At 35.0% G+C, this 27432-nt stretch overlaps 2 protein-coding genes across 2 annotated transcripts; one reads left to right on the forward strand and one right to left on the reverse strand.

Moving 5' to 3' along the window:
- Positions 1-377: 377 nt before the first annotated feature.
- Positions 378-6478, reverse strand: LOC110098352. Its single transcript, XM_020825169.2, has 2 exons — positions 6166-6478; positions 378-2358 (listed from the first exon to the last, which is right to left on the reverse strand). The coding sequence occupies exons 1-2, from the start codon at positions 6442-6444 to the stop codon at positions 2146-2148; spliced, it is 492 nt and encodes a 163-aa protein (XP_020680828.1). The 5' UTR covers positions 6445-6478; the 3' UTR covers positions 378-2145.
- Positions 6479-17749: 11271 nt separating this feature from the next.
- On the forward strand, positions 17750-18836 carry LOC110098351 (protein LURP-one-related 8-like). Its single transcript, XM_020825168.2, has 2 exons — positions 17750-18070; positions 18245-18836. Exons 1-2 carry the CDS (start codon positions 17828-17830, stop codon positions 18587-18589), a joined length of 588 nt encoding a protein of 195 aa, XP_020680827.1. The 5' UTR covers positions 17750-17827; the 3' UTR covers positions 18590-18836.
- Positions 18837-27432: the final 8596 nt, after the last annotated feature.

Here is a 27432-nt window from a genome sequence, read left to right on the forward strand (position 1 = left end):
GGGGGGGGGAGTATAGAGATTTTTATTTTGCCTTGAAGTCGGCTCGACCCCTATTTGATCATTGTACGTTTCGCAAATATGTTGGGGGTCCAAGAGGGCAGCACCCCCTAGCAGGGTCAAGGAGCAGCGCTGCCGGAACAAATTTTAGTAGTAATGCTATTTTTAAATTTTCTTTACTATTTCTATTTGGTTCATCGTTTGATTATATTGGGCAATTGCATAAAGACCATAGTATTTTAAAACTTTTAGGGGTGGGGGGACGGGGGGGGCAATTGCCTCAAATTCATATAATAAAGACTAAAAAATAGATGTAGTAGGACAAATTACCTACATAATCATATAATAAAAAATGTTTAAATTTTTTTTTTGGGGGGGGGAAGGGGGCAATTGTCCCCCTGGGCATAGGGTGGATCTGCCCTTGGCAGACAGTAGCATTTTGCTTCATAAGTATGAATGTGCTAAAGATGAATGATGGTGGACTGTGATATGTCATAGTAGATTATTGCTTAGGTGCAGATGAAAATTGAATACTATGCAACTAAGAAAAGAAATTAAAATGATTTGACCAAAAGCAGCGCAAAGTTAAAATAACAGACAACACCAATGCAAGGTCCTCCCATCAAAGCGGGGCTTTACAAGGCAATGATGTAAACAATCTTACATTTGCATTGCAAAGAAGTTGTTTCCAATAATCAAACCCATTAAGCTAAAAGAGCATGGAGGCAACTTGACAATTGCTACAATCCGCCCTCTTAAAATGGATCATTCAAAATATATTATTAAACTGCTCTTATACAAATAACAAGGCTGAGGTTAATCACATCTCAACTCATTCTAGTCTATATCTTGAAGTTAACCATTAATAACATTTTTAGAAGCTAGTTTTGAAAAACCAAATAATGTAATCACTCAGTTAATATATAGAAATCGACACCTTGAAGGACTAGTACTAAATATAAATAAGGAGTACATATTAATAGCCTAGTCCAACCATGCATACAATTACATGAATATGAGAGTTGTTTGCAACTCATTTGGATAATTTTTTTTGCAATACAAAATACTGAAAACACATAGATAACCCAAAAACAAATTAAAAACAATCAGGTAGATCTCTTCTGACGAATTCAAAATAAAAAAAAAGCCAAGAACCATTTTTTAGGTAATTTTTAGTTGCATGCTGGAAACTGTTTAAAATCAATAGAAAATTTCAAGGTATGACGTTCATAGCAATTACTCGCTTCATAGGAATGAAATGGCTAGATAGATATGATTGCTATGCATACTGAATGATGGAGCACAACACCCCTTATGATACTGATTGGGAAAGCAATATACCCGCGCGTGTAAATGAAAAAAAAAAAGGAAAATAAGTACCTTTATTGTTATTATTTTAGACGGTGTCTCCTATGACGATTGTATTATTTATAGAAAAGATAAAGATATAACACATGCACAATATTAATTGACATTAAATAGAATTACTTTATGTTTTGAAATGACCATGCATATTATTCCCAATGTCTTGTATAGTATTGTATTTTAGAAGCTTGAAATACTCACTAAGTTGCGACTCACTTTTTAATTGCAAAACATTCATGGGTATTATTCGATTAGCTTAAATGAGTGGAAGAGGAGATAACGTATATCATAAGTGCAATGCTCTAAGAGAAAAATATTTATAATATTTACTTTAAAATTTTGAGATTTTAATGTCTCTTTCAATGTATTAGAAATAGATTGTTAGTACACAAAAATTTAATCAACCATCCAACTATTTCTTCCCATCTCGTTAATTCGATCTTCTTGGCCGGGTTGTGACAACACCCAATTATAATGATATTATAGAAGAGCACATGATAGAAAGATAGCTGGCAAACACAAGAGAATGTTCTTATTGATTGAAGCTTGGACATAAAAAGCATCAACTCTATCTACTCTTATCCTGAAATAGAAAATAGACTGAGACTTAATATACAGTGATTTGCTCTTAAGGACTTTGTTCCCAAGATTTTTCATGTCACCATGTCCCTGTTATATTCCGTATTTGTTCGGTACCGATATACATGCTAACATGTGACTATGAGAACTCTTTGATAAAAAAAAAAATAAATAAATAAAAACAAGAGGCAATAGAAACGGTGTTTACGTTAAGGTAACAAGAAGCCTAAATTTTAACATCAAAGTGTAATGAACAGAATGGTTAACTACCTGAATTGCAAATGTCAGAGAAGATGCTTTATGATGGCGCTCCAATTTACCTCCAACTTCCTTTGCAACAAGCCATAGATCAGTAGTTTCATCAGCAGTGAGATCCACAAAGCGTTTAACTTCTCGCCTTGGGCATACAAGTACATGTAAACATTGTTAAGGCTAACTTAGGGCACAAGTATTTCCAATACTCTGATAAAAAAACAAATAAGATATCATAAAGAAAAAAAGGAGCACTAACATTTTGTGCATATACACACAAAATAAACAAATGTACATGGCAATAAGTTCATCTAGGAAATGTGGTAAGGAAATTTTGTTATCCAAGCAGTTTTTTGAGAAAATGATCAAAATAGTCCATTGACTCTTTACGAATGATCAAAATAATCCCCAACTATATTAAAAGATCACTTTTGTCACTCAACTCCTTAAAGAGGAATCAAAATAGTCCCATGTCCCATTTTCATTCTTTTTTTAAAGACTTGCGGGACCAAAATGATCATTTAATATAGTTAGATATCATTTTGGTCCTTCATAAGCAGTCAAGGAATTATTTTGACCACTTTCTCATTTTTTTAATAAATAAAATGTAGATGTAAGCAATTCATCTTTTTGGCCTAAATCCAGCTAGCCAGAAGTAAAATTTCAATGCATTCTCCTTGCATAAAATTTGAAGATGGGTTATGAAATATGTAACTCGTAGTCACTTGACATACTGCAAATAAAGCATCCATATCTATGACATGGGAAACAAGAAGATAGTGCGCGGTTTATTTTCCCTTTTGAGAAACCTTTACAAATTATAACCACGGCTTTAGCATAAAAGCATGCAAGTAGATATGCGCATATGAGTGTGTATTCGTTTCTGGGAGGGTTTATGAGTAAATTGAAGGGTTGATGAATGCACTTAATCTCGTAGTTCCAAAGAAGACACTTTCATTGGAAAAGGATATGACCTGCAAAAGTTCCAAAGAGCACTATTAGAAGAGAAATCGAATTTAAAACCTTTAACATTATTATTATATGAAGGCTACAATAAAACAAGAACAGAAGGATTATAGAGTATCTATGAAAATCCTACACAATCATAAGAAAAGTGCTGAACAAAATGTACCCCAACTCCATCCCTGATTCATCACGTGCAATCATCATTAGCCTTATCCCATGTATTTGGGATCAGATTTATGAATCCTCTTATGCCATTCATTTCTATCGAATGCTATAAATGGTGTTAACTCCAGTTCAAGCATTTTTTGTGCTCCATCAAGTTCTTCACATACATATACACAATCAATTTTTGAAGTGGAGTAATAATCTACAAACTGGGGACCTGCAATGCTTTAAGGGATAATTCTATAAGATGGTGGTGAGACCTGCAATGCTTTATGGTGCTGAATGTTGGCCATTAAAAGAGAAGCATAATACTAAATTAAGTGTTGCAGAGATGAGGATGCTTAGGTGGATGAGTGGCTTGACCCTTAGAGATAGGATACGAAATGAGCATATACGTGAAACGGTTGGAGTAGCTCCAGTGGAAGATAAGATTAGAGAGAGTCGCCTTAGATGGTTTGGTCACATTAAACGGAGGCCTTCCGATGACCCAGTTAGGAAAGTTGAGGTATTAGATTTGACTTTTGTTAAGAAAGGTAGAGGTAGACCTAAAAAGACTTGGTTAGAAAATATTAGAAATGATCTTTCTTTGTTAGATTTAAATGAGAATTTGACTTTTAACCAGACACTGACGAAAAAGGATTCATGCAGCCGACCCCACGTAGTGAGACAAAGGCTTGATGATGTTGTTGTTGTTGTAGTAATAATCTACAAAACCACATGACATAAAATGGATATATCACTAGAAAAATAAATTCTAATATCCACATAAAATGAATATGAAATCCATAAGTTTGGTAAGACACTCTTAACTACAAAAAAAAAATATAGCTGAGCATAATATTGATGCTAAACATATCGAGCTAAAGTGAAGCAGAGACTACCCACAACTACCTGTTGTTGGGCATGATATAGTCGAGGATTGGAATGATGATGCTAATCTAAGGTATTGTGTGAAGTTGCTCCAATGTCTATAATCCAAGTTTTTGGCAAGATGATGGATCTAGAGAAAAGAGCTAGATGGGCTGGTGGTTGCCCAATGCAAGTTAAGCCTAGTATGTGTCAATATTAAACTGTGGATATGATTAGGCTTGCCAAAAATATGACATTAGTGGAGAGAATATAGCAGTACCACCCTGGAGCCATTGAAGGAAAAACAACCATCTTGGTGTTGCGACCTCTGAAGAATTTGGTAGAAGCACGGGACTGGCTATGACCTCCCATGGCAGAAATGTTTGGGGGTTCATAAGTTGTAGTTGCTGGAGTTCTCGAGAGCCTTCACTGAAAAGTGAAAATATTTATTTCTTCACCCAAAAGAGTGAGTAAATGTTTTCTAGACTAAAAACTTGGAGGTTTGTTTTAAAAGTGATTTTGAAAGCTTAATAGGATGACGTAGACCATTAAGAGTGTAGAGTACAATGTCTTCTCGGTCCAATGATGTGTCGATTGCAATAATGGAATCACCTTTGGCTTTGATGGTTATAAATATTAAGCCATTATTTGATCCATCGTAGAGATATAGTGAAGCTCATTCTTCAATTGGATTATGCAAGATTGATTTGTGGATTGGTAGTCCCAATCTCGTAATAGGCATTGAGGGAGAGTAGCTATGATAAAAGAAACGGGGAAAATATAGAGTAAGGGCTACAACGAGATTTTGGTCATGACTTATCAGGTGGTCTATTGATAATTCTGAATGACAAAATTATCTTCTGGAAGGAACTGTTTCGTTGGGCATGAGATAGTGCCATCTAAATAACCATCAAACCAATTAGAACAAAACAACTTGAGATTTTGTAATGGCCACATAGTGTGGTTATCTAGAGTGATTTGAAGACTAATGATATGTCTGACGTTGGACATTAAAAGGATTGGGAGTGTCTCCCATGTTTGGAAGAGAAGTAACGTCACAACCAAAGTTGGTATGATGCATCACTCGATGAGTAAAGCAAACCACGAGTATGGCCACGTGAATTACTACTAGGTAAATTCTCTTATACAATAAAGAAGAAGCGTCATCTACTCTATTTAGACGTATACAGTGAAGAGAATGGATAAAGGCAGCAGGAAGATTACAATAGCCTTTTTCATTACATTAAGATAGGTCTACAGTGAGGTAATATATATAGAAATTAGTGCTAGATAACTTTACAGTTGTAAAGGTCTGTTAGAGATAAGGGGTAGGATTAATGTAGTGGCTTTGGATGAAGATTCTTGAAAGTAATAGGATCCGATATGGCAGAATTGATCTTGAAGATGTGCAAGCATTACTCATTATGAATTAGGTGAATGATTAGAGTAACATCTATTAATATGTAGCTCTCACCACAAACTAAAATTCGTATGCAATAAATGAAAAGGAGTACCTCAAAGGCATTACAAGCACTACGCTAGACCTAAATCATACATAAAATCTTAGACGTCTTCAAGTGTTGAATAGGATATTACAAGTTTTATATTAATATTTTCAATGTCATCATATTTACATCATCAATTTCATCGTAGTCATCATATCAGCACCATGTACCAACATTTAGGTAGACCTTCTCCATTCTGATAAACTCAAATCTTAGTCCATCTAAACAATTTTACTGTTATAATATCATTCAAGTTGATTTTGATTACAAAAGCTGAAATTATTACTAGGTCTGAGCTTTTTCCAGAAAATTAATTTAGCAAATAAAAATTTCAAAATTCCAGCAAATTCTAAATGGCAGTTTGGTAAACTGATAAAGAAGATCCAAAAAAGACAACCATTAAGCTATTTCCCCTGTGCCAATTCAAATCCACAGAGCTTTAGCTTCAAATTACCACAGTAGAAAAGAGTATAGGAGGAGACGGTCTACCAGGTAGCAGAGGCCTCAGATTGACAAGGGCGTATGAGAGTTTGGTAGAGTAGAAGACCTCGCTAGGGTTGATCTTGTACGGCCCGAATGAAAATTGCTCGCTCTCTTTTTGAGCCATCGCGTGGAAGAGACGCGCAGTTGGAGATGAAAACCGACGATTGAAGGTGAGTTTGGGAATGAACAGGCAGCGCGAGAAAGAGAAGCCGCTACACAAAAACTCACCGGCGGCGCTGACGGCACTTATTTTGGAAAGCGCTTGGGAACGAAGCAGGCTCATTCACGGCCGAAAGTGAGAGGCAACATATTGGCTTGTGGTCGAACATAGAAGGCAAGCAAAAGAGCAGCTGGGCTTTCCTGGGCTGGGCCATGCCACTTTTCTGGGCTAATGAGAAGCCCATGTCTAATACGACAAAATAATCAATACTATCAATCTATTTTAATAAAATCAGAGAAGGTATTAATAATTCAAAAAAATAATTTTTTTATTTAATGTGATAGACCTTTGATTAAATATAAATCATAAGGATAAATTTTAAAAGAGTGTATATTTTATTAAGGAGTGGTGAAATTCTTTATTAAATAGATGAATATTTAATATATATATTTTAAAATTATAATATTTAAATTCAATTAAAATTAAAATCATATTTATATGTTTAACTTAGAATATATAAAATTAATATTAAGATTAGTATAAGCCATTTTAATAAGTAGGTGAGGGTGATTCTTTTTAATAAATCCTTTTTCTTAATGATTATGCAAGGATGCATGACATAGGTCTGATATCTTAAAAAATATAAGTGCTGTTCATGTTTAAGTGATTTAAAATTTTTGTTTAAGAAAAAATGGCTGTTCTATTTGCATTCTATATTAATTGTCGTGGAGAGTTTACTTCCTAAGAGTTCAAGATATTTTGTAGAGATAGGGGAATTTAAAGTCAATTGACAGTTTACTTGAAGTCAAGGAAAAATTATTCTATGTGGTCATCGGTCAATGTTCAGAGGCAAATCAGGAAACACCGCATCATTTCTTTGCTGTGTACCGGTTGTGTACTGCTGTGTACCGGGTGACGTGGCGCATCCTGATTCGTTTTTGAACCATTTGATGACCGCACAAAATAATTTCTAGAAGTCAAGGGACTTCCTAATGACTACGAGATTATTTCTTACAACCATTTTTCAATAAGAGCGATAAAGAAAATACTCATTATTTTAAGCTTCCTTTTTCATTTTAAGCTTCCTTTTAAGCTATCCTCTGCATTCCCCCCTTAAAATGAAAAAGGAAGCTCTCCCCAAGCTGAACTCATGATAACTGAACTACTAGCTTTCCTTTAGGTTCAAGGAATAAAACCCTTAGAAGAAATTTTAAGAATTTTTATGCTATAGATTATATACTTATTCTAAATAAATAATGATAAAGGATATATTATGAGAGTATTAAATGCATCTTATTAGCTATAGCAAATAAATCGATGGCCATGAATTGAGATGTGTTATTTAATGAAAATGCTATATGGGATTGACAAAATGATTTTTTTTTTTTTTTTGGTTTCTTCAAATATACAAAACGAATATATATTTCTAGATCACATGATCAGGTAAATTTATAAAATAGTATTATTAAGGATTCATTTGGGACGATTTTTTTTATTGTTTTTTAAAGCAGCTTTTTAGTACAAAATTAAAGTTTTTGTACTAGAAAACTACTTTAAGAAACAGTAAGAAAATCATCCCAACGAAACCTAAATCTCCAAGTTCATCTCTTGGATTGTTTTCCTAGAAAAAAGAAAGCTGTTTTACTGAATTTGCCCATTTCATTGTAGATCCTACTTACTTTGGAGATGAATTTACAAAAGAAGAACAATGTGATGCAATGAATGAGGAGATTCACGCAATTGAAAAAAAATCATACATGGCAGCTGATAGATCTACCTATGATTAAAATAAAAATAATAAAAAAAAAACTACTGAACTAAAATGCATCTACAAATCAAATTTTAACTCTTATGGGACTCTCAAAAGGCATAAAATTCTATTGGTTATGAAAGGATATGTACAACTATTGGGGAAGTAAAAAATGCATCGAACAAAAGACAAGAAAGATTAAATGCAGCAGAAAGAAAGAACACTGGAATTTAACGTAAAATGCCCGAAACCATGAAAAAATTATGGAGCCATGCCACACCAAGAAATTCACTATAAAAATAAGGAGAAATATTATATATTTCTCTTATCTCTCTCTCCTTATCTCTCTACACCCTTGCAAAGTTCTCACACAAGAATAAACAAAGAGAAACTTAAATTAACCACCAAGGAATGCAGCCCTTAACGAAAAATCAGAAAAATATGTCATCTCATCTCGCAACTCTATATTGTTGTACTGTTGTACGAGAAAATAAAATTTCTCGAGTGAAAGGACCCCTTGTAACCCCCTAACAGACACGACAAACTGAATTAAGATCCGAAGTAACAATATAATCCAATTAATCAACACATAATCTGATTTCACACAGAACTAACAATAACAACAACGTATTGATTGCTTTGAAACTTTTGCTCCAGTTTTGAGAATTAATAACATTAGAACTATATTGACTTGATTTTCTAATGGTGATTTGGCCAGTTGCATTGATGATAGGAATAGCACAATATGCTATCTCATTAACCTTGATTCTGGAGCAATATTATGGGCATCCAAAAAGTAACTTACACAACACTTTCAAGCACTAAGATTGAATCTATTGCTGCACAATTGCATCATCTCATAAAATCTACCTGCAAAGATTTCAATTGATTTAAAGGAGATGTTCAATCACATTAAGTTTGCTATTGATTTGACAAAGAATTTGGTTCGCTAAATAAAAAGAAAACAATTTGAAATTCATTATCATTTCATCATAAATGTCATAACTAAATGAGATAGGGAACTCAAGCACTGTTATACTAAAAATCAATTGTAAGGTATTTAAGGATTTGGAAATTTTTAATTTCGTTTGGCTACTGCTTTTTCACTGATTTTTAGAAATTTTTATGGAGCAAAGCTGTTTTTTACAACTAGAGTAGCTAAGGCTTCGTTTGGGACGGCGTTCTTATAACTACTTCATAAAGCAATTTTTTAGTACAAAAATAAAAATTTTTGTACTAAAAAGCTGCTTTAAGAAGCTGTAAGAAAGCCGTCCCAAATGAAGCCTAAGTTTCTTTCCCCGTATCAACTTTTTCAAAAGCTTTTACAATATATGGCTATACTTTTGAGACTGAATTAAGCGCCATATCTATCCATCCCCTCGTTTATGAGGTTTTGATTAGTTTCTTTGAAGAGAAATGTCTTGACATCTTCTCTTCCATGACGATCTATTTGGCTACATTAACTTCTTTGATTTGAAGCCTTCTTTTATTTGGAGCAGATCCTATAAATATTTTTCCTTTGGGCACTTTTTCCTTTCATCTTGTAACAGTCACTCATTTTTAACATAAAAAGAGGTCCAGCCCTTACTTTTCTCATAAAAAAAATTGCTTTAAGCTCTTATGTCACCTGCAGCCAAGCATTTATTCTTCATTTGTGGTGGAAAACAATAGAATTATGTGATTCTTCAGCAATCCTTCCATTTCCCCGATAAAGGTTATTCTAAGGATACAATTCTTCCACGCTGAGATTCTTTTGTGCTTCATTAGTGACTTATTTAAGCTTAATTCGACATAGCTTTTGTGCTTAAATTTTGCTTTGCAATGATAATTTGAGTTCTTTATTAGAAGACTAAGTTAGCAGAGTGACATAATGATGAGGATTACAAAGTCCTTGCAGAACATTATATGGCTAATTCACTTACCACTACTGTTGTTTACTATTCATTTCCTTTCTCTGTTAGTTACAGTACCGTACCTTTTTATTTTTGATTCTCCTTATTAAGTATTCACCAGTTTAACAGGAAATACTAATATATATAAAATGTATTAGTGGTAAAGGAAAGACGGAAGAATATTTTTACTTTGAATTACTATGTTATTGATTTTACTTGCTCCTGCATTAATTTGGTATCAGAGTTAGCACTCTGTTGTGATGGCAGAAGAAAGCAAACACTCTAGGCCTGACGATGATCGGAGTTTGGAAGTTTTATGGGCAGGACAATAACACACATCCAAAAAACTGGATGAACTCATCTCTGCTTTCTTTCGTTTCTAAAATGAAATGTGAGATGAGATGAGACGAGACAAATCAACGCGGTACCACTACAAACCCAATAGGCAATAGTTCACCTAATTTATCCGGTACCCACATCGGCGCCAAGAGCACCAGCTTGTCCTAGATGAGCCCATATGAGAGTTTTGTTCAATAGAACGGGGCACCCAATGGCACATCACCAGGGGCACGGAAGCTTCTGCGTCAAGTTGGACATTCCAGTTTTTGATGGGCGGCTACGCATAGAGGACTATTTGGATTGGAAAATCACAGTCGAAATCTTCTTTTAGTATATGGAGATTTCTCCGGATAAACAAGTTAAATATGTTGCTTGCCAACTCATGGGAAGAGCAAGTGCAATGTGGCTTCAGTTCCAGCTAAGCCATTAGAGAGAAGGCAAAGGACTAGTTTGTAATTAACACATGAAACAATTTTTTGAGAGGGCATTTTCTACCTAATGATTTTGAGCAACTACTCTATCTAAAATATCAACAATGTAAACAAGGGCAACGATATGTTAGTGAGTATACCAAGGAATTTTATCGCCTTAGCACCTACAATAATTTAAAGAAACATAGAACTAGATGGTGGCACGCTATATTGGAGGCTTGAAAGACAATCTTTAGGACAAATTGGAGCTTAATTCGGTTTGGTCCCTGTCCCAGGCAGTTAACTTTGCTTTAAAGACAGAAGTACAAATTCAACAGCACTATATTGATTATCCAACTAGTCGATTTGTTTATGATTGAAAACTGAACAGGCAAGACCTACCTTTACTCCAACTAAGCAATAGGCTAATTATTAGAGCACAATATATAAATGCGTATATATTTATCTGTTAGTTTTTTACTTGTCTAGCTGACGTGTCGTTCTAGGATTAGTCTTTGCTTTCTTGTTCCGTACCAGCTAACCTATATATAGGCTCCACTAGTTATCGTGTAAGATATTCAAGATTTACTTTCTTAAGAACTTTCCTTTTCCTCTTTTCTGTATTCTGCTGGATCCATCAGTTTCTTCATGGTATCAGAGCAAAAAAAAAACTAACAGATAAAAATATACACATTTATATATTGTGCTCTAATACTAATGCCACCGCCCCCGTTGCCAACCAAACTATTGAACTTTTCGGACCGATCAAGGATAGTGTTGTAGCTAAAGATAATACTTATATTAAACCATCTATAATGAAATGCTTCTGATGCTTCCAATCGGGCCAGAAATCCAATGAATGTCCTAATCGGCAACAACTACTTGATGGAGAAGTCTAAGGGGAGAATATTTTTTAGGAAACTGTAGTTGAAGAGGCAGTCAAGGAGTTACAAGGTGATGAGGGTGACCCAATTGTTTGTGTTATAGAGAAGTTACTCATAGCCCCTCAACACCCCGTCGAAACCTCGATCCTTAACCGACGTTAGGAGTTTCCATCGCCTAGATAATTACTTTTATTGGTTCATCAATGATTTTAACATCATCATGGCTCCCATAACTGATTGTTTAAAGTCTCTTAAATTCCCGTGAACAGATTCCTAACAACATTGTTTCAAAATTAGGAAAATAGCTCTCTTTTTAGCTGCAATCCTTGCATTTCTTGAGAGGCGAATCAGAATGTGTCAGTCACGCGGTACACAACAAAAAAGTGACATGACCCATCCTGATTCTCTTCCGAACAGCATACGGTGACCGTACATAATAATTTCACCTATTTAAGTGCTTTGCTTGTCCCCAATGTTTCCTTTTTTGGGGGGGTGGGGAGAGAGATTTGTGCACGAGCAACATATATGACTTTTCATCCGTCAATCAATGAGCCAGACCGCTTAATCCCATGTTCCCTCTTCCGCAAAATCTTAAGTATGCTCTTATGATTGGAAAACTGTCGAAAAGATTTTTTAAAGGTTCGAAGATCTCTTAAAATATGAAAAGAAGAAAATAAAAAGACAGCATATTTCAAAGAATTTCATAGCTCTGCTCCAAATACAAGCGAAATATATTACCCAAATAAAAGTCTACTAAAAATTTTGTTTTATTCATTCTACAACACAGGCAGAAAAAAAAATCATTCCTGTAGCATACGCCCAAGTCAGTTGGTTGCGACTCAGCAACAAATAGTGTCGCAGCACATGCCGGCAGCAGTGCATGTAGGGGTCCTCAGCTGGATTGCTTTGACCAAACCTTCGCGCGGCTTTGAATTCGATGCAGCGTTTGCTTAAGGACAAAACAAATAAACAGCGTATCAGCCATGGAAAATGACGCTCTTCTACCTATTTGAAATTCAGAAAGGTAACTGTTGTCCTTTAGCTTAGGCTGCTTAGCAGTTAAATTTAGGCGTCTTGACAATGTTAGCGTTGGTTGGTAAAGTTAATCACTCCCTTCTTCCATCAAAGCTTTCTGATGAAGAACAGTTGGGGATTAACCAATACGACTTTCTGATCCTTGCATGACAATGATCGCTATTAGTTAGATTCGTTTCTTCTTGGTTGTTGGTAGGGCGAGCATTTATTTCTCTTCTAAATCAAATATGACTTTCGAAGGGGAAATAGAGAGCTTTGAGATATTAGAAATATCTTATTGAGATCTTTGTTTTTTTGCTTGGTTGTTCTTATTATAAGAGGAGAGATTAGCAACTAAGAAGGTGAGTATTAAACCTTCTTAGTTGAATTAGAGTATTTAAAGAAATAAGAAAGATGATTGTATGATTATTTCAATAAAAAAAAATTAGAGCATTCCTTGATTATGTAATGGTTTTCAAGTATGAAGTATTTCGATGTTTCTTTTCTGTGTCTTCCAACATCTTAATCAGCTTCTCCCGACGCTACAGCTTCCCCTTTGAATGCATAGCTTGATTGAGGGTGTGTTTGCTACTGTGTTAATAACTGTAAAAAAATATGTTCATTTGGTTGAGATCTTAGGCTGCCAATCTAGATTTTGAATTAGAGGCGTTTATATAAATTGTGTATGTGTTTGTGATTTAATTCATCTAAGCTCCTCAAAAAATTGTGTAATTGTTGTGAAAAAAAAAAAAATAATGTCGTGAGATAGAGGAGATTTCTTGACATTTCTCGAGACTATTTTGATTGAAATGTTATCAAGGTAGGTCTTAATGCTCTTCAATCAATTTTAGAATTAATGCCATATTAATTGCAGACATATTAGTATATTACACTCATTTCAAAGTAGAACTAAGAACTTAAGACTCATATTGCTAAAAATTCTGATCAGAATATTATGATATAAATTTTTTTATTACGTTATAAAGTTATTAATTATATTTATTTAAACTTTTGTATTTTAATAGATGTATTTATGAAAACTTATGGAATCACAAAAACTTGTTTGAAAATAATAAAAAAGCTGCAACAAAACAAAATATGTGGGTTAATTTTGACTTTAATGAAATTAAAAGTTTAGGGTTTAGGAATTAAAATTGCAATATACTTCTTAATGAAAATAAATTACGTGATAATATCCTGATAAGCATTTAGTCATTATGAGTTTTAGAATCCTCAAATTTACTTTGAGACGAAAGTAATATATAAATCGATCGATTGATATACAAATTCATGATATCCATTATACTTAAATTTTGATCAAAATATTTTAATCTTTTTTTTCTCTTAATAATAGATTAATAGTAGAGTTAGAAGTATACTAAAAAAGATATTGATACATCATGCAAAATTATCTTGATCGGGCACGAATCTCGAGGCAAAAGCTAGTTGAAAACTTCAAAAATTAATTTCGGGAGTCTTATAGGAGGAGAGATTAGCAACTAAGAAGGTGAGGATCAACTTTGATGAAAATGATGATTGTTAATGTTTGTGGGTATGATGGTGTTAAGAGTAGTGGCAATGATGGAAATCTACATTAGTGTTAATTAATGTATATGTACATCTTACTAGTGATGATGAGTTATGAATTCTTATATCTAGAATACCCAACCTCTTCAAATAAGTTGAAGTAGAGTATTTATAGAATTATGGAAGATGATAGTATGATTATTTCAATAAAAAAATTTGAGTACTCCATCGAACAGTCCTTGATTATATAATGTTTTCAAGTATGAAGTATTTCAATGTTTCTTTTCTGTGTCTTCTAACATCTTAATCTCCCAACACTATAGCTTCCACTTTGAATGCATAGCTTGATTGAGGGTGTGTTTGCCACGACTGTAATAAATTAACTGTAAAAATGTACGTTTTGTTTGTTGAGACCTTAGGCTGCCAATCGATATTTTGAAATAGAGGTGTTTATATAAATTGTGCATGTGTTTGTGATTTAATTCATCTAAGGTCATCAAAAAATTGTGTAATTATTGCCAAAAAAAATTAATGCCGTATGATAGAGGAGATTTCTTGACATTTCTCGAGACTATTTTGATTGAAATGTTATCAAGGTAGGTCCTAATGCTCTTCAATCAATTTTAGAATTAATGTCATATTAATTGCATGCATATATATAACACTCATTTCAAAGTAGAACTAAGAACTTAAGGCTCATATTGCTAAAAACTCTGATCAGAATATTATGATATAAAAATTTTTATTACGTAATAAAGTTATTAAATATACACTACCAAAAAATGATACTTTTTGCATCAGTTTTATTTTATAAACCGCTGCTAAAATATTTGTAGGGGTTTTAACCGCTGCGGTAGGGTAAAAAAAGTGCTGCGAAAGGCTATTTTTTTGGTAGTGATATTTACTTAAACTTTTGTATTTTAATAGATGTATTTATGAAAATTAATTTATGGAATCACAAAAACTTGTTTGAAAATAATAAAAAAGCTACAACAAAATAAAAAATGTGGAAAATTTTGTCTTTAATGAAATTAAAAGTTTAGCGTTTAGGGATTAAAATTGCAATATACTTCTTAATGAAAATATATAGACCTAGATTTTATTTGGAACAGCTTTCTTAGAGCCTTTTAAAATATTTTTTTGGTACAATTTTTGTAATAAAAAGATGTTTAAAAATTTTTAAAAAAAAGTCCCAAATGAAGTCTTAAATGAGAATGTGACTCTTAGGCTTAGTTTGAGATGACTTTTTTACTAATTTTAAAACAGCTTTTTAGTACAAAATTTTTAGGCTTCTTAAAATTTTTGTACTAAGAAGCTGTTTTAAGAAGCAATAAGAAAGCCGTCCTAAACAAAACCTTAGTATGATATAATAGAGGAAAAAAAATAATGTAACATATCTCATCTAGTGGGATAAAGACTTTTTATTTTTTGGGGACATTTAGGCCAATTAAGTAAGATTCACACACACATCACATATACAAGACTCGAACCCAAGAGAGTAATTATTGTGTCCGGACACCAAACGCATCTAGAGGCAAATAAAAAAGTGCCACATTACTGGGCGCTTGGTACCGCGCTCGGTACCGAGCTCGGTACGTACCGCGCTCGATATCATTCGGTATGCTCGATACCGAGTCTAGACACAACAATTTTTCAACCCAAGGTCTCTTAGTTGGTGGCCTAAGCTCCCAACCAGTAGACGAAGGTAAGATGTGCTATTGAGATAAATACTTATTATTATTGTTGTACTAATAGTAGATATGTCAATAATTCAAAAATCATTCACTTTAGATATGCCTATATATATAATTTAAAGCCTATTTTAAGTATGTCGACAAATCAAAAGGTTCATGCACTATCCCAATATTTTAATTTATCAACTGCCTAAAACAAATCTTATGCATCCATTTTTTGAGCTTGCACTCTCTCTACTTTACTCTAAAGTGAATGATTCTGTTGAAGGAACTGATCAATATTTCTCGATATGGATATTGGATGAGCTTCATCCACTTCATTTTTCTTATTAAAGCATCTTATGCCCTTTCATTAACTGAAAGCTGAGCCATTTTACACCTCATTTGGTTTAATATATTTATTATATATGTTGCATGTAAAGGCACCGGCATTCATTGACCATGCGAGCTTCGGCTACACTATACAAAGGAACGGCCGACATTCATTAGGCTAATATTTTGATTTAGAAAAAAGGTTGTCTAGGATATAATTAGATTAGAATAAATTTTAATTAATGAAATTATTTTAAGATTAAGATTAAGACAATATAAATTTTTTATAATTTGTATTAATGCTAAAATAAATTCAATAAAGTTAATATTCTTAATATATAATACAACAACAACAACAAAGCATTCATCTCAGTATGTGGGATCGGCTACATGAATCTTTTTTTTTTCTCTATTGTGACTTGTTGAGAGTAAAATTCTCATCTAAATCTATTAAAAAAAATGACATTTCTAATATTTTATAACCAAATCTTTTTAGGTCTGCCTCTATCTTTCTTAACATAAGTCAAATCTAATACATCTACTTTCCTAAGCGGGTCATCGGAAGGCCGTCATTTTATGTTACCAAATCATTTAAGGCGACTCTCTCTAATCTTATCTTCCACTGGAGCTACTCCAACCTTTCAAGTATTTGCTCATTATTTTGTATCTAATCTCTAAGAGTAAAGTCACACATCCACTTGAACATCCTCATCTCTGCAACACTTAACTTAATATTATGTTCTTCTTTTAATGGCCAACATTCTACACCATAAAACATTGCAGGTCTCACTATCATCTTATAGAATTTACTCTTGATGAGTTTGAGAGGGACTTTCTATCACACAATAAACATGATGCATTCCTCCACTTCAACCTTCCAACTTGAATTCTTAATAATATAATGCACATTAAAAAAATGGACATAATTTTTTTCATTGTTTTTATTTGCTTTTCATTACTTTTTAAATTGTTTATATAGAAAATTATTTTAAAATATTATTTCAAATGCTTCTCATTTGAACTCAGGAGCTTATAAATTAACTTTTAAATAATGTAATTTTAAATCGCAGTACTGTTATAAAGATTTGATAATAATGAATTTTAAAAATATAAATTAAATTAATTTTAATTAAAAAAAATTAAAATTTTACTTTTATTTTAAGCGGGGTTGATTTAAAAGTTAATAAAATTATTGTATATTTTATTTATCTTGAAATAAATTTATTATTTTCAAAATTTATATAATTTAAATTTTAAAACTCAAAATTTTTCTCATTATTATTATTATTATTATTATTTTTGGAGAAAGTTAAGGGCATAACCCTTCTCCCATTATTCTCAGCAGCTGTTAAAAGGTCGCATAGGATTTTTTATTTTAATTCCAACTAATTAACCCACCAGCCGCCCAATCAAAGATGCTCACGCCCTCTTATACTTCTGTGACACGTGTCCCATTTTTTTCATTTAATTTTTTAAGAAACACCGTGGAAACAGACATCCGAATACTAGGCGCGCGTGCCGGGCGCGTAATAACTATCGACCACCAAGGGCTTTTTTGTCCTTGAGACCTATATATACTCTGCTTGATGACAGGATTCCTCAGTCTAGCTTTTAAGCCATAGCTTGATTTTAGACCCCATCTGGATCTTCGGCTGCCGTCGGCCGGAAAACCTCGCCGGAGAAAATGACAAAGATCTACCCTAACTCTCCGACATCTCAGTCTCCAGCCCTCGACATCGCCGTCGATTCGGAGCCATCGTCTTTCACCGTGTGGCGAAAGTCCCTCCTCTTCAACTGCAGCGGCTTCACCGTCTTTGATGCCAAGGGGGAGCTCGTATTTCGCGTTGATAACTACTCATTTTCGAAGCGCACCGAGATCGTCCTCATGGACGCCGCTGGAAAGTCCGTGTTCACCGTCCGCCGAAAGGTACCAACCCCTTTACGTTTCTGTCTCTGATTTAATTAAAGGTTCTGGATTAGACAATTTTCCATCTCCGGGCATAAATTGGTCGGAAATGGGAAATGGAGTTGGGAATTTTATCCTATCCAATTCGATTGTTTGGTTACTGAGTCGATTCGCTCCGTTTCTTCTTTGATGCAGAGGCTAACCCTGTTGGATCACTGGCGCATCTTCGAGGGAGAGGAAAGGCGTCGCTTCTCGGCTAGGAAGCATCTGACGCTTCTCCCGTCCAAAGTGCTAGCGCACGTGACACCATGCGGCGGCGAGAAGGGGCCGATCTACTGCGTGGAGGGTTCTTTCTCTCATAGATCTTGTGTGGTCTACGACGAATTGAGGCGGCCGGTGTTAGAGATCCAACGTAAGGAGGCGATCGGTGGGGTGGCCTTCGGGGGCGACGTCTTCCGTCTTATCGTGCAGCCGGGATTTGATTCCGGTCTTGCCATGGCCATCGTAATCCTCCTCGAGCAGATGTTCGGCGCCCGTTAGAGTATGAGATCAGAATTTATCGTCGTCTCCGGCGAAGGTTAATTACAGGTGTAACACGTTTTTGTTCAGGGATATAATATTGTTAATGTTGTGGGGTTGCCCGATATTAGTGCAGGTTTCTTTTTTAGATGAAAACGCTGTACTAATAACCTGTAATGGCGAAGTTCCTACTACTACTCAGTGAACAAATAGCCCAACCTCATATGGTTGTAAATAAATTTTGCAAATTTGAGTTAGTTAATTATTATGCTGGATTTTCCTGAGATAATTTTTTTCTTTTTTCATCCTGAAAATAATTTAACGCAAGCGAATGATTATTTAAGAATTACGAGCTAGGGAATAATATGTGAACAATCGATGAAGTAACGGAGGCCCCAAATTTGGTGAGGGGGAGAATTATCCTAAATAAAATGAAATGCATTAACTATATAAAAAACTACAACCAAAGATTAGAGATTACAACTCTAAAGAAGCATTGCTCACAGAGAAGTAGAGCACGAGGGCAAAAAAGAACTTTAAATTAAATACAAAATAATCTGGCAATTTAGTTATAGCAAAGTTACAGCCAATTACAGTTTCTAGAAGCTAATATATATATAGGAATTATGTGAGAAATGTAAGCAGTTTTTCATCTTCCTTTTCAATAGAAAAAACCTGAAGAGCTTATCTGCTCTGTTTTCTACTGTTCCATTGCCTGCGATTCTTTCTTCTCAGCTTCACGCAGATCTTGGCGGCATCAAGAAGTATCTGTAGTTCGATTTGAACGGTGAACTTCAGCATTATTTGTTTATTTTCACCGGTCGTTTTACGGTATTGCCTTTGCTATGTTGATTTTTTTGTGGTCATGAAGATGTTTGTCGAGATATTTCTGCCGAGGAAGAATAATGACACGTGGGATGAAAATGTCCGTAGCTTCAAAAAGGTAGAGTTGGGATATTTGATATTTTTTTTCTCGGAAAAATATGTTGACATATTTATCATTTTCTCAGCACAAATATGACAAAATAGATTCCAGAGATGCTAAATAAATTCATGTAATTTCAATTTTAGTTCAAATTATTCTGAAATTTTAAGATAGCTTTCTTATTAATTTTTAAAATTATTTTTTAGTAAAAAAATTTATATCTAAAAATCTATTTTAGAAAGTATTTAGAAAGCTATCTCAAATAAAGGCTTAGTCTTTTCATTTAAAATTAACTAATATCTCTTATTCATTCCCTCCAATTAAAAATAAATTTTCTTTAAATGGGCATATGATTTAGAGTTTATTTGAGGAGAAATTATTCTTTGCCGAGTCCGAGCAGGAAGAATCGTCCGGATTGTTGTGTATTTATAAATACTTAGTAAATACACAGTAAATGAACAAATACTCACAAAAAAATACAAAGAATATTCATAAAATACTCAACAAATACTCATAAAATACTCAATAATACTCACAAATGAGTATTTGTTGTATATTTATTGAGCAAATATAAATACTCAATAAATTCAGACGATTCTCGCAGTCCGAACTCCACACATAATAATTTTCCCTATTTGAGATAAGTGCATTTTTTTGTAAATGTGATCATAAAATTGTAAAAAATAACTTTTTAGCTTAATTTTTTTTAAATAATAAGAAAATAGTAATCAAATAAAATTATTTTTAAAATTTCAAAAATAAATAACAACAAAGTAATGGCAAATAAACTTTTAATATGTACAGAAAATATACATAAAAAGTTATCACCACAGAAGGGAATTGCTAATATGGTTTTAGAATCATAAGAAATATTTTATTTGTTATAAATGCTAGAAGTTTTGAGCTGAGAAAGAAGTTTTTATCAAATTAATTATATATAACATTTCTAACACAATTAAAGAAAATAAACACATCATTTTTGAGGTGAAAACTTTTTAAGGGCATCTCCAACCGAAAACTTCATTTTTCACGGCAAAGTAACGCAAAACTCCAAAATGGCACGGTGATGCTCCAATCAAACGCCATTTTAGGTGTATTTGAGAAGGTAACGATCGCCCTCCCTTTCGCGTGTTTTTCCGGTTGAGAGCAAAAAATGGCGTGAGTGAACAGTGCGACGCCAATATTGGCGTCGCACTGTTCATCCGCGATCAAATGGCGTAAAAAATGACGATCGGTTGGAGCAAAACAAGAATGACAAATAAATATTTGCCGTTCGGTTGGAAATGCCCTAAAAGAGCAAATTACATAGGCTTGCCAAGTCAAGTCAACATAATTATTTCTAGTACATTAGTACTAGCTATAAATTATAATGGGTCACATTTATCTAAACTTGGAAATCTCGAATTCAAAATGAGTACATATTTAAAACTTTTTTGTGGTACTTAATTTAATAAATTTGGTTAGAATTCAAAGTGTACTGTATGTCATATTGTTCTAAAATTAAAATTAGAAGAATTATTTATTTATTATTTTGATAATATACTTGAACTCCTATAAATCATTAATATAAATTAGGGCTGTCAATATTTGACACGACACGAAAATCCGATCCGGACCTGACCCGAAAATTTCAGGTTCAGGTCAACCCGAACCCAAACTGGGTCGGGTTTGGGTCGAGTTTTCGACCTGTTTGAAAAACTGGGTCGGGTTCGGGTTGACCCGAAAACCCGAAATCAACCCGTTTTTGACCCGGTAAGGCATGCCATCGCGTCAGGCCAGCCGTCCGCGTCAGTGAGTCGGGTTTGCCGTCTGCATCTAGTCCCCAGGCCAGCAAGCCTTCATGTCAGTTCGCGTCAAGTCGCTAGCCTGGCCATAAGCGCCCATACCGTCACTCCGCCAGGCCATCTACGCCGCTTCCCCGGCGAGGAGCTCGCTTTTGCTACCCGGCAGTCCGAATATGTTGCAGTTGGAATCCGAGCTCGCGTCTGCTACCGGCCCGCCGTTGCCACGCTGGCGCTGCCTCGCCTCGCTGTCCCGCTTCGAACTCTCCAAACCTTCTGGCTCTGGCAGTCCGACTATCCGGCAGACCACAAACCTCCGGCAGATCGCAAACCGTGTCGGGTCGGGTTGACCCGAACCCGAAGCGGGTCGGGTCCCAAAACTCGACCCATTTTTACAAACTGGTCGGGTTCGGGTTGACCCGAATAGTGCCGGGTCAATTCTGGGTTCGACCAGAACCTGACCCGTGACCCGAAATTGACACCACTAATATAAATAAATATATTCAACTGAAGCATCTAATAATATATGCTTAAAAATATTCACTATATTCATTCTCAAAAAATTGATATACAATAATCAGGATATCAATATAATCAATACTCTATCACTGACTTTTGATTACAAAAGAATAAACAAAAATACAAATAAAATAAAAATAAGCTTGTAGATATATGACAATCTCACTCAAAATGCTCATGATATCTTCCCTAACATGAAATCCGCTTCTCTTCTCCCATTATCTTCCATCCTATCCCTCTCTCTTTCCTTCTTCCAGTGCAAGCCAATCGGATGAGTGAGGGAGAGGTAGTCAGCACTCAGATCTAACACTGCAACGCTACATGTCAAATTCAGAGTTATTGTAATTAAATACACAAACACCGTAACGATAGTTTCTGGCACCATTATACTCTCAAACCCAATATCATAGTACTACATAGCACAACGCCGCTACTCTTCAGCTCATACAAAAATTTAACTTTTTCTAATACATTTTTTTTTGAATTATCACTATTGTGTATTGGTCCGATTTTAGATTAGATTGTTCATGCGTGACATCACACTAATGTAAAATACCTTTAAATAAGCATTGTGTGCTGATGTAAAGAGCACATGACGTAATAAGCCAATATTGTATAAAGGAATACTCTTAACAATCACACTATCTAATGATCTATATTAATCAACCTCTTCATTATAGACTATTTTTTCAGTATTTGAGTGTCTTAATGACCTTACTGTTGTCAATATCAGTGCGCACCAACTCTCTCGCACGCTCTGCTAGGTTTTGCTCCTAGCTGGCGGCCAACGGCCTCCTCTGGCTGCAATTGCATGTCCAGGTTCATATGATTTTTCTTGGTTTTGTTGTGTCCTTATTCTTATTTTGCCTGTCTTTTTTGTGATTATCCTCCTCCAGCCTTTCTCTAGTCGGCATAGCGGTTAATCGTGTGAAGGATCCTAGATTCCTTGACAGTAAATCGTCTTCTCGATCTTTTTTTGAGGCGCTATCTTGTGGTTCGACCTCGACTGCTTTTCCCAAGGTTAAAGCGGTTACCCATCGCAGTTTACCTTCTCTTTGGGTTTCCGAGGAAGAGGTGCTCGCTTTGGTGGTGCCGTTTGAGTTTTCCTTGGTTGGTTTCTTCCCGGATCGCTGGCCATCCAACGATGCTATTCCTAAATTTTTCTTTAACCTCAAACTGAATGGTATTTTCTCTATTACGGTGCTTAACATTAAGCATGTGTTGATCAAATTGAGCAATGACTTGGATTATAATAGGATTTTTTCCCATCGTTCTTATATGAAGCTTACCAAGTGGTCCCCTTTCTTTGATGTTAATGTTGAATCCCTTGTTATACCTATTTGGGTATGTTTTCCTAATATGCTCCCCCATTTTTTCTCTTCCCGTATTCTTCATGGTTTGGGGTCGTTGTTTGGTAAGCCGCTGAAAACGGACAATGCTAAGGCTGTCGGTTCCCGTCCGTCTGTTACTCGTGTGCTCGTGGAAATTGATATTACTAAATGGAACCTGGATCGTATTTGGCTTGGCTCGGATAAGCTTGGTTATGTCCAATTGGTTGAATTGGAATAATTCCCTAAATATTGTGGTCATTGCAAGTCAATTTGGCATTCGAATTTGGAATGTGTTCATTTGCAGCCCTTTAAGGTTATAAATTTAGACAATTCTTGGTCAATTTTGGCCTTGGTGATGGGGTTGAGGGTGCTTTTGTTTCCCTTATTGTTCGGTCTCCCGTGGTTGTTCCAGAAAAGGTTATTGCCTCTCCAATAAATTTGTTTGGATTGAATTTTCCTGTTGTGACATTACCTTCCCCTCCCTTAGCTGTTGCTAATGTCACGGGTAGTCCTAATGTTCCTGAATTGGATCCGTCACTTGCTGGTGGTAGCTCTGATCCTATCTTGGTTGTCGAACATGATTGTGAGGGTGTGGTTGACATTAAACTAGGTAATGACCTTTCTGTCAACCATTCTGGTGCGGATTTTGTGGCTAATTATGGTGTTAGGTCTACTGTGGTGGGTTCTGAGGATAGTGGCCAATCTAATGTGATTTTGATTACTTCTGTTGTGCCAGATTTTTCTCCTATTGTGAATCTTGCTCAGAAAAACGTGGAGTTTGTGGATATTCCTAGGGCTGCAAGCGAACCAAACGTTCGACGAGCTACTCGTTGTTCGGTTCGATTAAAGCTCGTTTGTGATCGTTTAATTAGCAAAACAAACAAACTTGAACAATATTTTAAATACTCGATTCTTAAATAAACAAACTTGAACACTAATGCGTTCGGCTCATTTATGTTCGCGAACAACATCATTTGAAGTTCGTGAACAAGCTGGACATTAAGCTCGATAAGAAGCTCGATAAAAACTTGATTTATGTTCGATTTTGAACTCGTGAATAAGCTAAATAAAAATAATTAATATTTGACTATGAAATTAATAAATATAAATAATCATTGCCTTTGTTACATAAACAATTGCTTTTATTATAAATGTGTTTGTTCATAGTTATGTTCATGAACGTATTTGTTTGATAGTTAAAAAAAATTCGTTAAATATGTTCACGAACAAGCTCGATAATCACTAAACGAACGAACATTAACTGAACATGAACCGAACATGAACTGAACATGAACACTCATTAATTTAAATGAACCAAACATGAACACAAACAACAAAGCTCGAACAAAAATGAACCAAACTCGAACAAGCTGATATTAAATGAACACAAACGTGAACACTGACATACTCGGCTAGGCTCGATTCGTTTGCAGCCCTAGATATTCCTAATTCTGTTATGTCTAACACATATTTGGAAGCCCATCTGGCTCGGTCGTCGAATAACTATGTTTTGGTTCAAACTGATTGGTTGGATATGGATGAGGACGTCTCCACTTCTGTTGGGGTTGATGAGGATGTCTTGGTTGACAATGTGGAGGATGTGTTTATTCTTATTGGTGGAGGCAAAAAATATAAAAGTAAATCTAAGAAGAAATAGCAATTGGGCTGCCCTTTCGCTTTTGTTGTTGTGGGTTTTATTGACGCTTTGGACGATGATGAGGCAGCTCCCTGCTTATCACCTTGCTGGTCAGGTCTTGTTGGCAACCTTGGTGGTAAGCCTTCTGCTTGGTGGTTGCCTAGGCAGATGATGTGGTTTCTTCTATGTTTTGTCACCAATGGATGGCCCATGACTGGCTACAGGGTCGTTGCGGGGGGCTACCACCCTGAGTCTTCTTTTGGCTCATTTTCTTACTTCCTTGATTGTATGTTCTTGCTTTGTTGCTTTAGCTTTTCTATTCATTCTCTGATGTATTTTTATTTTTGACTCTTGCTTGTACTGCCTTTTTCATATTTCAAATAAAATTTTCTTTAAAAAAAAAAAAAAGACCTTACTGTTGAATGATCTTTAGTTTGTTGGATTCATTTAGTGAACCACTCAATTTGATCACAAGCACCTAAGATATGAACAATTTTGTTCTTCAATTAATTCTCTAAAACTTGCAAATATATTTCTAGTGTTTGATTTGAATTTCTTTGAACTCAAATAGAATCACTTATGATGTCATTGGATTCATCTTATAGAGACATTCAGTTCAACTATAATTTGTTGAAATTAGACTTTAAATGGTTATAAATTTAATTCCAAAAACATTTTAATTTAAATATTATTTTGAAATTCGAACCCATCAAATGAATTTCTTAAAAACGTATCAGCTATAAGTTTGTACTAATTAAAAAAAATTACATAGCTAATTATGTAAATATAGTACTGTACAAATCCATTGCGTACAAATACATACTTATTGAAAATCAGATGAAAATAAAAAAATAGTCTTAGATCTAATATTTAAATAATAGTTTAAACTTTAATATATTAATTGTAGTTGTAAGTTGATGGCATGTAATATAGACTTCGTTTGAGACAATTTTTTTATTTTTCTAAAACAATTTTTTTTTTGCATTATTTTTTTATGTAAAGTAACAAAAAAATAAAAAACAGTGGAAAATTTTTTTATCAAACGAAATCTATAAGCCATAGATTCATGGCTGATGCAATTTTTTATTCAGATTTTCCAAATTTTGATCTATAGACTAAGGTTTTATTTGGGACAATTTTTTTCTATTTTATAAAATTATTTTTTAGTTCAAAAAATTTTGATAATAGAAAACCGTTTTAAAAGAAGCAAAGAAGCTATCTCAAACGAAGCCTAATTTTACGATTCATATACATTTTTTTTTTTGTTTTTGTGCGGCTGATATTAGCATCCATTAGCTCATCACAAAATCTATTGTTTTGTTTCTTTAGAGCATTTTGTTTGAAGATCTCAAGTCCATTATATTCTTCTTCTTAATCTTCCTAAAAAAAATCCACTTAAGAAAAAGTCCATGCCGTGTTACCACCATTATAGTGTATAATTTCTTTGCAATTTATGGAGGATAGGTAATGGAATATTTGCTTTTATAATCCCTTCTGCGAGCATGCAGCTAGCTCCCATCGCGAACGACTTCTAATCACCTGCACGTCGTATGTCCCCCATTAGTTGGCCGACGGTGAGCTTAAATCGCGACAAGTCCAAACAAGCTCAGATTACCAACTCCTCTCCTCCTCATACATTAGTGCTCTTGGTGGCGAGCACCAGCACGATCCAATCACAAAATCCCTTCTCCTCACATGTCATGGTCTTCTTCTCCTTACAAGTTATGATTAGGGGTGTCAACATTTGACACAAGACGAAAATTCGATCCCAATCCGACGCGAAAATTTCGGGTTTGAGTTAGAGTTTTCGACCCGTTTCAAAAATCGGGTTAGGTTCGGGTTGACCTAGAAACTTGGGAATGACCCGGGTTGACCCGTTGACCGCTGCCTGCTTGACCGAGCTGCCTGCGTGATCGCAGTTGACAGCAGCTGCTCAAGGCCAATCACGAGTTGCGACTCGCGTGTCGCGTCCGTGTCGGTTTGTCCGCCGTGCTGCGCCGCTAACCCGTCGACCCGCCTGCCCCCCTTGTCAAGTACTCAAGTCCCCGCCACCGCGTCGCGTCACATCCCCGTTGCAGAGTCGCATCTCGAGATATGATCCGCTGTTGCCCGCTGCCAGCGTTGTCGTGTCCACGAGTCGAGTCAAGTGGACTCGAACCTAAAGCAAATCGGATTTGGGTCCAAAAAATTGACCCGTTTGCAAAAACGGGTGGGGTACGGGCTGACCTGAATAGTATCGGGTCAGTTATAGATTCAACCCAAATACGACCCATGACCCAAAATTGACACCCCTAGTCACGATCATGTGAAATCCCTAAGCTCGAACCTTGCTCAAATCAGACTCAATATCATATCGGAATTCAAACCAATTTGAATGAATTTTGCTCAAACAAAAGCCTTCAAATTTAAATATATCGCTCATATTTAAAATATTAGGAGGGCATATAAAGTCAAATATGCCTGAATTTATCGGTTGCCAACAACGTGCGTGGCATCAATGAAAGCAACAGAACTCCCAATTTCTCCCTTCCCCCTCTACTAATAGTCAGGCAACAGAACTCACAATTTCTCCTTTCCCCCGCCACTAATAGTCAGGCATCAGGATTCTCTTTGAATTCTGTGGCACCATTCCTTTCATGTATTGATATTCATTAAAGAGAACAACTAATAAA

The sequence above is a fragment of the Dendrobium catenatum genome, unplaced genomic scaffold, assembly GCF_001605985.2.
Source record: "Dendrobium catenatum unplaced genomic scaffold, ASM160598v2 original_scaffold_50508, whole genome shotgun sequence".
Taxonomy (NCBI): domain Eukaryota; kingdom Viridiplantae; phylum Streptophyta; class Magnoliopsida; order Asparagales; family Orchidaceae; genus Dendrobium; species Dendrobium catenatum.

What these genes read in the sequence shown, in the direction of transcription:
- LOC110098352 (XM_020825169.2), bottom strand. Translation starts at nt 6,444, where the DNA reads ATGAGCCTGCTTCGTTCCCAAGCGCTTTCCAAAATAAGTGCCGTCAGC. An exon ending in TGAGGCCTCTGCTACCTGGT is followed by an intron (nt 2,359 to 6,165) that starts AGACCGTCTCCT and finishes TAACAATGTTTA; the next exon opens with CATGTACTTGTATGCCCAAG.
- LOC110098351 (XM_020825168.2), top strand. Translation starts at nt 17,828, where the DNA reads ATGACAAAGATCTACCCTAACTCTCCGACATCTCAGTCTCCAGCCCTC. An exon ending in TGTTCACCGTCCGCCGAAAG is followed by an intron (nt 18,071 to 18,244) that starts GTACCAACCCCT and finishes TCTTTGATGCAG; the next exon opens with AGGCTAACCCTGTTGGATCA.